Genomic DNA, 15,637 nt, shown 5'->3' with positions numbered 1-15,637 from the left:
GGTTGTGTTGAAAATCACTAAAAGTGTGTTAACCGACTAACAAAAAAACGTCAGAAACACTAAATTTTACGGCAGAAATGGTAGAAGGAAGCTGCCAGGCTTTTTTTTTTTAATTGAAAATGGGCGTGGCGTCGCCCACTTATGGACCAAAAACCATATCTCAGGAACTACTAATCTAATTACTTTTACAGCAAAATAAAAAAATATGTAAATGACGGATAATGAAATCTCGATTATCACTTTATCATGCGAGAGTATAAAATGTTCGGTGACACCCGAACTTAGTCCTTCCTTACTTGTTTTATTTAATCAATATGCGGGAATATACACCCGTTTTACAATTATTTTTATTTAGTCAATATGCGGAAATATACACCCGCCTTACAATTATTTTGGTTTTAATTTGCCTGTATTTTGAACAGGGCTTTTTTGTATATTGTCTGTTTTGTAAATACAGGACCTTTTAATTTTGGCCGAGCACTACATCCGGCTCGAAGGACCAAAAATGTTTGATTTTTAAGATCAAACGATTAAACTCAAATAAGAATCTTTAAATTCTTACCGCTGGTGGGGGAAAAATAAAGACCTTTTTTGAGCTGCGAATTTATTCATTCTGATTTTATTTTGTATTTTCCTTGCTTATATACACATTTTAAAACTATCTTAAATAACTAAATATATGTGTATATGTGTTAGTAATGAGCGATATTTCACTACCGGTGATTTTTTCACTGTGATTGAAAAATCGCAAATCGCAACTGCGATCACATTTTATAAATAGCAGTTCGCTTCTATGAACTGCGATTGCGATCGCAGTTCGAACCTGTGAATTGCGATCGCAGTTCGAAACAGCGAATTGCGATCGCAGTTCGAAACAGTGAATTGCGATCACAGTTCGAACCTGCGAATTGCGATCGCAGTTCGAAACAGCGAATTGCGATCGCAGTTCGAAACAGTGAATTGCGATCACAGTTCGAACCTGCGAATTGCGATCGCAGTTCGAAACAGTGAATTGCGATTGCGATAGCAGTTCACAATAAATTTGTGAAACTGTGATTTTTTAATAGTACAGTACATGCGATCACAATAGCAAATAACAGAAAAGTAGCAGCTTTCTTCAGGGTATTGTATATATACATACATATATGCGTATATGCTATTTTTCGTCATAGCGGTTTGAAGTTTTGAGTATAACGTTCTTATAATTTTTAATAATGGCAGGAAATTGATCAAGGAATGCAGCAGATGTTTGAAGTAGTAGATGAAATATATGCAAAATGCAATATTTGCAAAACAAAAATTTCATATAAAACATCTTTAACAACCAGAAGTTTCAACTACTTATGGAATATTTTAATTTAATATAATTAAACTTTTAATTTTACTTATTTGAAAGCTTTTGTGATGAATTTAAAAAATTAGCTTAGAGTACAAATTGACACTCTTTTCATGGTTGCAATATTCATAAATATTTAAATTAAGTTTTTAATAACACTTAGTAATAAATTATATGAATTTTAATACAAATGGAGTTACTTTTACTGTTTTATATTTATTTATTCTTTTATTAAGATGCTCTTATAATTATTTCGTTTAACCGAATATTATTTAATTTAAAACAAGAAATGTAATTAATTAATTTCAGAAAAAAATATGGAATATAAAAATTACGGATTTTTAATATTTTCCCAAAGATTAGGAAACTCCCGTTATTAATTTGGTCTTGAAAATATTAGCGGGTATTCAAAACATTCTGATGGATTATGCAATTCCCGTCATTAGTTTTTCTTTGAAAATATTAAAAGCGGATCATACCAACATAGAAATGAACTATGCACTAAGCTCTAAGTTTCAGGTAGCCGAACCGCTCCAACATTTGCGAAAATGTAGTGAAAAGAAAAGCAGAAAAACGAGTTACAGGAACCAAAAGAGAATTTGCCGCCAATAACGACCCGGACTTTTATTCGGCCAAACACCGTCAAATCGGCAGAATCTGCCGCTACAACAACAACAACAAAAGGTCTCCGTTTGAACGTCGACTTAGTTGCGGTCGCAATAGCAATATAAAATCACAGTGATTTAAAAATAGCAATCAAATAGCAATATTTTAATATATAAATAAATATTTATATTTAGTAGAATTTCGGCTTTGTTGATAAGTAAGCATGTTCAATGATATTTGAACAATTCTATTATACTCTTTTCATCGAGTGATATTGGCTTACCAATTTCGATGATGGAGTGTAAGTATCCCTACAAACTTTCTGTTGCTTACGGCTATTCCTCAACGTACGATATACCTCTACGGCACTTAACTTTTCCCCGAACTCTTCAACCAACGCACATTTTCAAATAATTCCAATTCCTATCGCTCCTCTAACAAATAGTTTGGCCGCTCCCTTCAACAACTGCTTTCCGTATATACATTTCTGTAAGTCGTTCCACCCTACTGTTTCCGCGACTTCGTTGAACTCATCAACCCAGTGGTACACGTTATAGGTATCGTCTCCACAAAAACTGGATATACTATCCTCGACATCACGCAACGTAAATAGCACCCTATCTACACTTCTATCTTCTGTAGTGTTTAACGAATTTGCTGTTTCGTTATCACTTCCCACATCATCCGCTTCATCCCCGAAAACCATGTGTTGTAACAACCTCATTTGCGTGTCTTTTTTCCTCCCGACTATACTCAGGTTAAGTTCCCTTAACTTCTCCTTCAACATGTCATACTTTTCACGGTCTCGGCGTCCATCTTACAAAATTCTTTAAATATTCTCTTATATATGTAGGTGTACAATCTATGTAATTATTTTACAAAATTATGAAATATTCAAATCTACGGTATTCAAAACATTGCTACTACTTACGCCTATACGTAGTTATATTATTACAATGCACACATAAGTTAAATACAAAATACTCTAAGTATAAAATAAAGTTCAAATGCTACGGTTGATGTTGTACTAATTCTAAGTACTTCACTGAATATATATAGTATATGTGTACGTATATTTATAACTACAACAATTTGCCAAAAAAACTTATCTGTACGCTGCTCTCTTCCTATTGGTGAACACTGTTCACTGACGCCGCTATTTTGCTTCCTTGCTGCTTTGCTGACCGTTGTAATTGCCGTTATATTCTGGCGCACCAACGGTATCAATTCACGCTACCTCGGACTGCAGGTACAGTTCCTCGAAACTTTAGGAAGCCGTAACCCACACGCTCGCCCTTGTGCCTCGCTGCACGTATGCCCGTTAATTCCTTATTCGAATCGTACACTCAACTTTTCACTTTTTGGTCATTTACGAACGAGCCCCCAATTGTAGAATTTCAGCTTTTATGGAATTAAAGTTCACTTTTATATTACGTATGGTTTGCTTTGTTCACAATAAAATTCATATAGACGTATCACTTAGATTTACGTTAGCCGAAAGTCACCAAATTAGTACTGAGCGTCGCTACGCTCAGCGTTATAATAAAAGAAAATGAATATAATTAGAGTCACCAAATTCGCAGCGCATCCGCTATACTGGATGTTGAAATTAATAAGGAAAATCACTTAACTCTACGGAGTGTCTTTTATATCGGCACGGAGCGTTTTACAGCGCCCGACGTTACAATTTAGAATGGAAATCACAAAAGTCACTTAAACTGGAAAACTGAATAATATGTCGCTTTAGTGTTACACACAAGAATATCTCTAGATCAATATAAGGAGTATTGCACTGCTCCGCAGGAATCAGGAATCAGGAATGGCCATCATACTTATCTCGCTATGATGGACGCAAAGCCTAACTTCTACGTAATCCACAATTGGCATCCACTATTTAACATTCGTATTAGTGGTTGCCACATATCTGTTAATTATGATAAACTATAGAATTCGGACATCAATTCTAATCCCACATATACATATGATGTGTGTAATGGAGAGAACTAGAAAAAACGTGAATTAAAAGAATACGTTGCTCACCTTAAACGAGTTTTCGTCGAGAGTACGGGCAGAGACAAAAATATTTATACTTAATTTAATTACTTTTGCCTAAAGTATGAAGATGTGAAAATTCACCATTTTCAGCTATTTCTGAAAATTAGTGTGCTATTACTATATAATATAATATTCCATTGTTTATCGATGGTATGGTGAATTTAATTGGGGTCGTAGAACACTCCAAAACGAGTTTCGGGAAGGTCGTCCAAAATCAGTTGTTTTTCTGGGAGCTATTGACGTTGTGCAAACTGGTATTACAAGATTGTCGTGTGACCTATCGTGAGATTGAGCCAACTATAGCCTTTAGTGAGACCAACATATATTTAAATTGCACGGATATTTTACTGTAAACATAGATCCCAGTAGATCCCACACAATTTGTCGATTGCTCAAAAAAGGAAAACAGAAGTCGACTGTATAGATGTTTCAAGATGAACCGAAACCATAAAAAGTTGTTCGCGCACGAATTACTTCCAAGCAAATGGTCGGTTTTTTTTGGTACAACTAGATATATCGCAACGCAGAACAATAAATTCTAAGTGATACACATCCATCTATTTGTCAGTTGCCTTACAAGAAATCAGGAAAACTAACCGCTAAACCCCTCTTCCCCGACAATTGAAACTGTCACACAACGACTGAAATAACTGCTTTTTTTAAGTACTTAAAATATCAATGAGATGAGTCATCCACTACACTCGACTCCAGGATCTACCTAGCTGTATACCATAATCGTAGGGCCTATTGTCATTTATGGAGCGGTTACTTGGGCATCCAAGGCAATGCAGTTTTCGGTTGGTCTTCAACCATAGCATACCATGCCGATCTTGATTTTGTTGCTTTGGTATGGAATTACATAACAATATACTAAAATCATTTAAGAAAAGAGTAGATGTATTTATTTTTAAATAACATCAAAGGAGAAACAAAACAAAAATTTTGTATAGTGTTATGAATATGAAATACAGCTATATTTCAGAAAAGGCTGTCCTCATTGCTTTTATTTCTTGGCCATCGCAACAAAGAAATGCAACTTTAATATGCCTGGAATGTATACTACTTTTAATTTTTGATCTAAATGAATTGAATTAAACAGCTGATTCGAATATTAGTTTTGCGTATGCTCGAAAAGACGAAAATCCAACCAGAATGTGTAATACCATCGAGAATCAGAATTGGTTTGCAATTCCGATAACTATTCAAATCTGTCTTGTATTCCACAACACCCCTTAAGAAGTTTTAATATTTTGTCTGTGTTGAACCATTTGATAGAAATGCTTATATACTAAAACAATTAATTTTAATTCGTTTTAGTGTTAAGTCTATGGTGGACCTTTTGGTAGAAATGCCCTTATAGTATACATGTATAATTACTTCAATTGAAATAAATATATATACTTGTATTAGGGTGAATAATAAAATGTTTATTTAACGTGTTAAAGCGATTCAATTATAGACGCGTGCGAGCCATGTAAAATTAATACATGCGTTTTCAGAAAATTAAATGTTGCAAATAATTCAAATAACTTTAGATTTAAGAGATTCCTAAGTTTATTTTTGTAACGTAAAATCAGTTTTCAAGTGAGCTTTTAATCTATACGGACGTGTTCTTGATGCGTTCCGTGAAAACATTTCTACACAAAAAAAATAAAAGAAAGTAAACAAATATTCACAAAGTGCATTAAGTACAAGCGTTAATAACCCTGAAAGTGATAAGCAAAAAATAAAAAATCACCAAAAATTAAACTGTTTATAAACAGTAAACGCAATGAAATAACAAAAAATAGCAAAATAAACAATAAAACAGAAACATACAGTGCAACCCCACAATCAAGGCCGTAGGTATTCTCTGAATGCCTACTTTAGCTTTGTCGATACTGCGAATTCAGCTCGTACCAACAAACAATTGAACGGTGAGAAGGATGAGTCATCGCAGCGACCAACTGAACAGCAGCATAAACAGAGCTTACAGACAAAAAAACGACCGGCAACAAATGTGACCACCTCAACAATTAAGCAGGTATCAGCAGCGCGCACCTTACTAAGCAATGGTTCACACGATGATGCGAAGGGTACCACCACAGTACATATACATATTTGCTCGAACAAAGCTGTAATGCTATTGTTGCTAATTTAAGTGAAATTGTAGGTACTAATACATATAGATGAAACAAAAATTCAGTCTTACACTGAAAAATTTTTTATTGAAATTGTTAAATTTTTGTCAAAAAAAACTATTATTCTTATCAGTTGAAGAGCTCTAAGGGCCTAGTTGTAATTATGAGTATAGAGTCCGCCGTAGACTCTAGTGCAGTTAAAGAAGCATTGGAAGAATGCGGTTTTGGTATCAAAACTGTTGTATATTCAATAAAAACGAGGTACCACAGCCAATGTCTACAATTGAATTGTTGCGGAACTCTAATCAGCTTAAAAAAAAATGAAACACATCCTATATAAGTATAATCTGAAATATTTGCTGCATCGTAGAGTAACTGTTGAATAACCACATAAAAGAAATATGGACATACCAAATCATATTGCACTCTACGCAATGTTTGTACGCTATGTGGTGATTTACATCCGATTTCCAAATGCACCTTTCGAAAAGACGATTTAAATAAATAATGCAACATTTGTGGAGGAAAGCACACACAGATTTCTAGCAGGTAGAGATTACAACGTAAAAGATGTGAGCCCCAGATCTTTTTAATCCGAAAGGACGACAGCTGTCTACACTAATATGAATAAGCATAATAACCTAGATGTAATATCTCCTTGTAAGCCGACATATTGGCCTAGTGATCGTAAGAAAATACCAGATTTAATTGATTTTGCTGTAATCAAAAGTATAGATAAATCGCACATAACAGCTGATACATGTACTGATCTATCTTCTGATCATTCTCCTGTACTAATAAAGTTATATGAATAGTCATGCTTGCAAAATAAATACAGGAATAGACATTGGTGAAAATATAACAGAATCTAATGATGTAATAACTAATGCGGCTGTATTGGCAACACCACAATGAAAAAATAAACCAGTTGGTTTTAAAAAGATCACTAATAATGAAATAGAAAAACTTTTAAATGAGTAAAAGCAAGCTAGATGTGAATGACAGTTACGTGGCTCCCCTTCAACTCTGCTTGTACTGAAATTTGTTGTACCTAAGTTAAAAAATGCACTTAAACGCGAGGAAGAACACAACACTGAAAATTATATAAAAAAAATTTTGTCCAATTTCTTGCAAGCAAAACTCTATTTGGAAAGCCCAAAAGTCTTTTAAGCCAAAAGTAGATTCCAACATGCCTCTAAGACAGTTGAATCGTAAATCACGTACAAAAGGTATTTCAACTCAATTGCCACAAGAACAACTTTTAAGTTGCCAACTTTGCCCAATACCGCTAACGAGTCGCCTGTGTCTATTAGGACTTCTACTTCTGAAGTTATTAGAGTCATAAAAGAGATAAATCCGAAAAAGTCTAAATTGAGTACCAAATATTGCTATAACGGTGCTCTCCTTTCTTTTTAATGCAATTCTTGGTTTCGGATACCATCCAATTTCGTGGAAAAAATCGCAAATCATCATGATACTTAGATAAACCTGGGAAAGACTTAACTCAGCCGTCTTCGTATAGATCAACAAGTCTCTTATCCTATATTTCTAAAATATTTGAGAAAGTGTTACTTTCCTCCACGAAAATAATATAATTCCAACACACCAATTCGGTTTTCGTGCTAAACATGGCACTGTAGAGCAAGTAAATAAAATTTCTAACGAAATCAGGAAAGCATTCGAGCTCAGAGAGTACTATTAGTACTAAGGTCTAGGATGAAGACCTTTTACGGAAAATCGAAAACATTTTACCTTACGAATTGCATAAAACTTTGTAGTTATATTTAAGAAATAGGAAATTTACAGTTAAAGTAGCAGACTTCATATCAGAAGAACGAGCAATAAGAGCTGGTGTACCTCAGGGTAGCGTGCTAAGCTCCACCTCTGTACATAGTATATACAGCAGACATTCCAACAGCTATTAACGTATTGACATCTGGTAAGCCGAAACAAATGCCCCATCAGAGCATCAAGAGTATTAGAACAGCACTTAACTTTGGTTGAAGAATGGCTGGCCAACTGGCGCATAAATATTAATGAGCAAAAATGCAAGCATATTACATTCTGGCTAAGACCAGAAACGTTTCGGACAGTTAAAATAAACAATGTCCCCAATCGAATGGAGTAACTGTTCTTGGGATTCACCTGGATCGAAGACTGAGGTGGCGAAAACATATAGCGAGTAAAATAACTTGCATCAAGTTAAGAGCAATAAATTTAAATTGGCTTTTACACAAAAATTTTAAACTTAGCATAGACAACAAAGTCCTGTTACACAATGCAACCGATTTGGATGTATGGCATTCAACTGTGGGGTACGACCTGTGCAACCAACATTGATATAATACAAAGGTTCCAATTTAAAATGCTTAGAACAATCACGGCTGCACCATGAAAACATTCATAAAGATCCTGATATTCCTATGGTAAAGAAGGAAATATAGCACAGCAGAATGAGATAAATTTCTAAACTTCGCGAACATCGAAACCTATTGGCTAATGCATTGGCAAAATCCTGCAATCAAACACGTTTAAAAGTGCCAAAAAGCTCAACCAAATTCTTGAGCTTCTTTAGTTTTAAATAGATTTGAATACTTACTGTTAGTCTTTACCATAAAAATAAATCTTTTCAATAAATAAAGAAATATTGGAAAAAAAAATTAAGAGCTAAAATTTCTTTTTATAAAAGTTGTAGATTAAAGTATGACATTCAAAGAAATTATATAACATATTCACGAAAAAATATTAAAAATAGAGCAATGGGAACAATTTTCGAATGTTGCTTGCAGAAAAGTAATCACAATGCCCCTCCTAACTTGGCGTTGTCTCATCCTAAATAAAAAACAACGGGTTCATCGTGGATATGGGTTTTCCCAAGGCAACGCCGAAAAGGTTATAATTATAATTCGAAATTAAAATTGTTAGTAATAAATTAAAAATTCTAGAAGTAAAAATTCTTTTTTTTTTGCACAAAAATTAGATATATTTTATTATAAATAAATTAGAGTTTAACTCTGTGGTGTTAGGTCTATGTACTGCACTATTTTTCGAAAGTTTCAGTACCAGTGTTTAAAAAACTTTTTGCTTCGAATGCCCGCGAGTTTTTATGAGCTCCGACTTCGGTTTCTGCTTCGGAGAAAAAGCGAAGTCGCAGACGAAACAGCAGCAAATGTCAAACAGTTGCAAATATCAATAACATCAACAGTCACCATTATTATTATTTTTTACTTCTTGCTTTCCCGTTGCTTTCGATCATGATCGTAAGTCGTATTAGCAGCAAGTGTCGCCTTTCGGTAGGCGACGTCACAAAAATTTATTGTCTTGACTCGAAAATCGATTTCGATTTTCGTTGCTTTTGCTTTTGGTGAGCAGCAAAAGTTGACACTGCAACTAGCGTCGACTGTTCGCTTCATGTGATTTTACAGTAAAGTTCTTATTCCCTGTACCCTTGAAAAGTACTATAAGCCTTTGAATGAAAGGGAATTTTGAAGAAGGTCTTTACAATAATTGAAATGTTCCGATTTAGACTAAACAAAAACCCATATGTCCGATAAATTGTTGTAATTTTTAAGGTAACGGCATAATACCGATCTCATAGAGATCATCGTTCCTTTGGCAACAAAGAAAATAACTTCGACTGTTTGCATGAAAAAAGGTTATATTCACTTTGTTTTAACAAATTAAATATACATATTTAAGAAAATTATGAAATTAAAATTTATAAGCAAAAAGTTCCAATTATCAATGGGTTTGTCCAAAAACTTGGATTTATGTCTACCAGCAAATATTTTCAAAAATATTGTGGTTCAAGAAATTGCGGAAGTCAGTAAGCACAAGTCTTAATGTAGAGAAGCTCGTTCTATCGTCACCTGTCATTAAATAATTTAATGAATAAGTAAACTTTAGTTAATTGTTGTTACCTAAGTTGATGGTATAGCATAACAAATATTACTTATTGTTTATAACTTGTGGTCGATGTAATGTTTTCTTTTCCAATAGGTAAAACATCTTTGTCAAAACTTTGAAAAGGAAGTTGCAGTTTTTCAATTTTTGAATGAACGTCGATAGTACTGTCGATTTTTGTTAAAAATCCTTGAGCTAAATATTCATGCAGCAGTGCATCTTCCTCACCAAAAAAATTGTTTTTTGATTAAAGCTTGAAATTGGCGTTTTGCATAAATTTCCAGTAGGGTTAAGACAATATATTCTGTCGCAATTTGATTTTAAATGATTTATGACATCAATTATTTGTTAGGCTGATAATACATTTACCATTTTATGGTCGTTATTGAAATTGTTGAAAATTTTGATCGTACACTTACATAAAGGGACAACTCGACAGGAATAGTTAATTGTACACTAACTGTATTGCTGTACGTATTGCCTGTGGAGACTCCATTATTCTTATGGAATACAATATATGGCATACTACACACTGCTGAAGTGACAGTTCCTTGAATGTATATGGTTTGTTCTTTAAAAAGGGAGAGAATCATATTTAGAAGCAGTTTCTTCTACTAATAGCGTTGTTTGGCCTGTACTGCTTTACTTGGTCCTTACACCCGCTAGATTGACGATTTAAGCGTAGCTGTCAACATCTTTGCATGATCCTCCCCGCAACCAATCCATAACTCAAATCTGCCGTTGAATACAATCGAATTAATCAAAAAGCTTATTAAATATGGTTTTCAACTTCTAAACGCTGGCAGGAAGAGGGTAGTATAAAAGTGATTATGACCTTGAAAACCGACGGGGTACTTTATTCTTCAGAGAATAAATTCGACTTAAACTAGTCTGGAGATCATTAATAAATTTATTTTTTTCTTGTTCTTCTGTTAAGAAATTTATCGAAAATCTTTAATGTTACTTGTGTATCTAATGATGTTGTATTTTTTATACTCAACAGAATAAGCCAATTGTAATACCTGAGATTTCCAAAGAAAAAGGTTATAATCAAATAGCACCATCCTTTGTTCGCAATGTTATGGGATCTAGTGCTGGTGCTGGTTCCGGTGAATTTCATGTGTATCGCCATTTGCGGAGAAAGGAATATTCTCGACAAAAAAATATACAAGCAATGAGTATCAAAGAGCAGCAAGATCAAGAATTTCAAAGAAAGCTTGAACAAAATAAATGTATCGCACAGGAGAGAACAGCTAAAAAAAGAGCAAAACGGTTAAAAAAAAAAGAACGAGCAAAAAAAAGATCTGGCAAAGAGGAAATTCTAGAAGACAAAATGGATCTGGAGAAAAATTACTAGCTATTTATGTAATTAATGTTATATAAACGTAAAATCATGGACTGATTATTATTATATTAGTTGGATGCCAGCTCATTGCATGTAAATTCTAAAAATTTTACCAACTAGGTTATAATAATATGAAAGATAGAAGTAATAAAAAAACAACAATGTTAATTTGATTATTTAGCATCTGTATAGTAATAAAGCAAACAGAGCATACTCGCAAGCAAGAAATTAGCTTAACCTTTTCATGCCCGAATTAAAATGGGCGTGGCAAAAAATTTTTTTAGTATGCATAAAAGATAGAGTTCACCTCAATATCAACTGACAAAAATTTCAATGTCCTAGGTGTCCTGGTTCCAGAGCTACAGGATGTTGCGTATATGCAACATTGGGCAATGGTGGTATGTAAGTACATACTAAATTTAGACACAAGTTGATTTTTTTTTCAATTTATGTATGGTAGGACACAAAAAAATTCTTTTGAGGATTGGAGCGCAAGTGCACATTGCATTTGCTGCATTTAGAGCTTGGAAACCCAGTGCTGCACAGCCTACATCTGCCTCTTGTTCCCCATTCCGGCCACTGATTATAACCATCAAATCGTAGGGATTTTGCAGGCTCTGCAACATGTGCTCTTTTATTGAGGTTTGATTCAGATTCAGAACCTGTAGAAGGAGCTGGTGATGACGGAGTCGATGGAGAAGGTGATGAAGTTTCTGAATTCTTTGTCAAAAGTAGTGATGATGGACGACCTCTCTTTTTTGCGACAACCGTAGTTTCACTTGCGTTCAAAAGCTCGGTAGCAGCATCCAATTGGAAATTTATGAGCGGCATATGCTTCAATTCGCCGTCCAACAATGGTCGAACTTTGTGTAACTTGTCGTACTCAGGTGTTCCCTTCTGAGGCTGTTTAATATTATTGTTCAAGTGGAAAAACTGTTTGATTTTCTCGAATTTGTTCCTTGGTTGTGCATTTGCAATGGCCGCTAGTTTGAAATTGGCCGCCCGCGCCATTCTATATGTTGATATTTTCACAACTGCAAGGTATAGTAGAATGCCAACAAATCTTTTTATTTCAGGTACAGTACATTTCAATTCTATGCCCTTTATTTGCATGGCATATAAGTTTGTTTCATTACATATTTTCTGCAACAGTTCATCCGCAAAGAAAATACTAAAATATTCGATGGGTTTTTTCACCGCATTGCTGCATAATTTACTTTTCCAGCTGGTCTCGCTTGCCATAAACCCTGCACTCCACCTCTTCAAACTCTGTAAGTCAATTTTTTCCATCACCTCCTGTACAACGTTCTCATTTTCACTCGAATCTTCATCATTTTCAGTTCTAATAAATTGGTCAATTAAACCAACATGCATATTTTCAGCAGTGTTATCCAAATTTTTCAAAGTTTCTTCTATAGTTCTGTCCATATTTGCATCTTCTTCTTCATTTTCCTCGTCAACCGAATCATCCCAATCAAAGTTGGCAAATTTTTCAATTTCAGCCTGAGTCAGACCTTTTTGACGCATCTTAGAACGTGTATACAAAAATAAGTTTTTATTTTTCGAAAATTACCACAATAGACCAATGTTGCGTATACGCAACACTGCATTTAGAAAATTATTACAAGCAAACTAAATAACATTTTCATGCCGTTTTTTTTTTTAATTACTCTCTTACCTTTCTTTATTTAGTTGTTGAACTTGGTTTTTGGATGAATTAATTATATTAATGTTTTTTAATACTTTTTTAAAACAACGTTTTTTTGAAAAATAAATTTTTCAACTTTGCTCTCGGGAAAATAGCTACCAATTGAACACGTGCGCAGCTGATTACGAACCTATTAGCTGTAAGCTTTAACAACACATGAGGCTATATTTTTGCGAAAGGTTCTAAAACTTATATTTAAGATAAGGGTACTTAAACGCTCCTAAACCCAATGTTGCATATACGCAACATCGGGCATGAGAGGGTTAAGGGATCGTCTCAGTGTAAAATATTCGAAAAATCATTTTTCTTGCATTATCGGATGGCATACACTGTATTAAACATTCCCTCAATTATGAAATCGAAATTTTTATTATTAACGTCGCTACAGCGTTTCTTGTGACAGAGAGGAAAACGAAGCGAGACAATCTTTAAAGGCGTTTTTCTCAGAATGGTGTTTTTTCAAAACGGTTTCTAGTTTTTGTTTTTTGAAATATTTCTATTGTTTTCTACGAAAAAAGGGGCCAAATTCGATACTTTTTGTTCAAACCACCGCCATTGGTCAAAATTCAAAAAAAAAAAAAAAACTCCACAGTGCGATAGCGACTTTCCTACAGATTAATAATCGTTTTGAAATTTGATTATGAACACAGTAACCGATAAGAAATTTATCGTTACTTAATGGGCTTTGTGGAAGGATAGCATCCATAAATATAACTTAAGCAAAACTGAAATTCAGGAAAATACAAATTTGGAAAAAGGAAACAAAATCAATCCGGAAATAACAAAACAAAATGGTGTAACCAATGTCAGCTAGGCTAAATACCATATTAAAGTATAAAGGTCTTTGTGGTTTTAAACGAAAATTGTGTATTGCCTGAAAGCTCGTGAGACTCTTTTTTTAATTCTCGCTCGGTACTACCACGTATTATGCAATAATACTGAGACACTTTGCTAAGGAGATTTCACATTAGATAGAAACTGGGTCGACCTTTACATCGTGGATGTTGTTTTGTGTGAAGGTGTTGTTGCGTAGTTTAGTCAGAGAACTTAAAGGCATAGAAAAGATGCAAATTGAATTCTGTATGATGTTCGATCGGACGGCTAACAGAACTGAAAAACTTGAAGTAAACAATTTACCACTTTTGCTGCTATTCAACAGAAATGAGTACGTTCTCTGGCAGAAATATATGTAAAACACCAGTTTTCACGAGGGAATACATAAAGAAAAGAATGAAATGTAACGCTTTATTGTATAAAAACGGTCCAGAAGTGTTTTCCCTTATTCCCTCAAAAAGCAATGCTTAATTAACACACGAAATGTTTTATAATCCATTTTTTGTAAACTAACACAAGTTGCTTTACAAAAATTCTATATTTTTTTTAATTCCTAATTAAATGAGTTAAGCATCCACCCCCTCTACTCGGTAAAACTGGCGCATCCTATTGCTACATCGCAATTCACCACAGCTGATGACACTACAGCACAACTCAACACATCTACGCCAACCCACTCAACAAAAAGGATGAGCAAAAGGAAAGCAGTCAATTCATTACACAGATTCCACCGCCAACATTCGTTCTACATATGTATGTATATACACATTTCCGCTCTGTGAGCAGCTTTCGTCCAGTTCGCTAAAACTCAACGACTTTTCTACAACTATTGCGCACTGGAATTATTAAAAACTTGACCTCCTCCGATCACTCAGCGGTCCGGTTGACATCCTCCCCGCTCCGTATAAGTGATTAGTGCTTTATTTGCAAATTTGGCAGCAAATTATTTATGGTCCTTTGAGCCTCACAAAACACTTACATATAAATATATCTGTGCGGTGAACAAAACAAAAAAACAAAACAGTGTGCAGTGGAAAAAAGACAAAAAAAAAAGTGCAGTGACCCAGCCAAAAAAACATATACTTGTATACAAGTAACATATGTACATATAATATCACCCCTATCACGCATTTCGACTTGGATTGGAATTTTCTCCGTTTGGCGACTTTGGTATCATGCGTTCCGTTCCCGTTCAGTTCAACTTCGAAATTTCCAATCCTACCCATCATGCATTTCGATCGTAGCTCCGTTTTGCTAAGTTGCAATTTTGTTGGCGGAGAACTTTTCGTGTTTTTATTTTGCTGCGAAAATTTTATTATTTGCATGATTTTTTTTTTAATTTTCTAAAAATGTAAGTAAAACTTGTATTTAAAAGCTATAAGTATGCTTTCAGGTCAAAAACAACAACACCAGAGCAATATGGAAAATTGGCAGATATGATGGAGAGTAACGTCCGGTGTGTTTTACGTGGGTACCTTCTGACGACAACCTTACTCCACGGCGCTCAAAAGCACAGCGGATCAAATCAATGCGTTGATCAGCGCCCTGAGAATGCTAAGCATTTTCAGTACCAATTGGCAGTGTGGAATGGACACACTAACCACCTTGGTAGGGTTCGAGGCCCATCTAAAACCTCTGCCGTGCTTTGGGTCCGGCATGATGGAGAGTAAGCTAGATATAGCCAACGGTTTCCACCAGCGTCCTAAAGAATATGTGTAGGCTTTTTGGAA

General features: G+C 34.5%; 1 protein-coding gene across 1 annotated transcript in view; it reads left to right on the top strand.

Annotated features, from left to right (window-relative positions):
* LOC105222919 (PRKR-interacting protein 1 homolog) overlaps window positions 1-11,533 on the top strand; it is a 72,664-nt gene extending 61,131 nt beyond the window's left edge. Inside the window, exon 2 of the mRNA XM_049451463.1 lies at window positions 11,024-11,533. Coding sequence (XP_049307420.1) covers window positions 11,024-11,377 — 354 coding nt within the window. The 3' untranslated portion in view covers window positions 11,378-11,533. The remainder of the gene's footprint in view (window positions 1-11,023) is intronic.
* Window positions 11,534-15,637: the final 4,104 nt, after the last annotated feature.

The sequence above is a fragment of the Bactrocera dorsalis genome, chromosome 3, assembly GCF_023373825.1.
Source record: "Bactrocera dorsalis isolate Fly_Bdor chromosome 3, ASM2337382v1, whole genome shotgun sequence".
NCBI lineage: Eukaryota > Metazoa > Arthropoda > Insecta > Diptera > Tephritidae > Bactrocera > Bactrocera dorsalis.
Note: the sequence above shows the minus strand (reverse complement) of the source record. Positions and strands in the feature narration are given on the sequence as shown.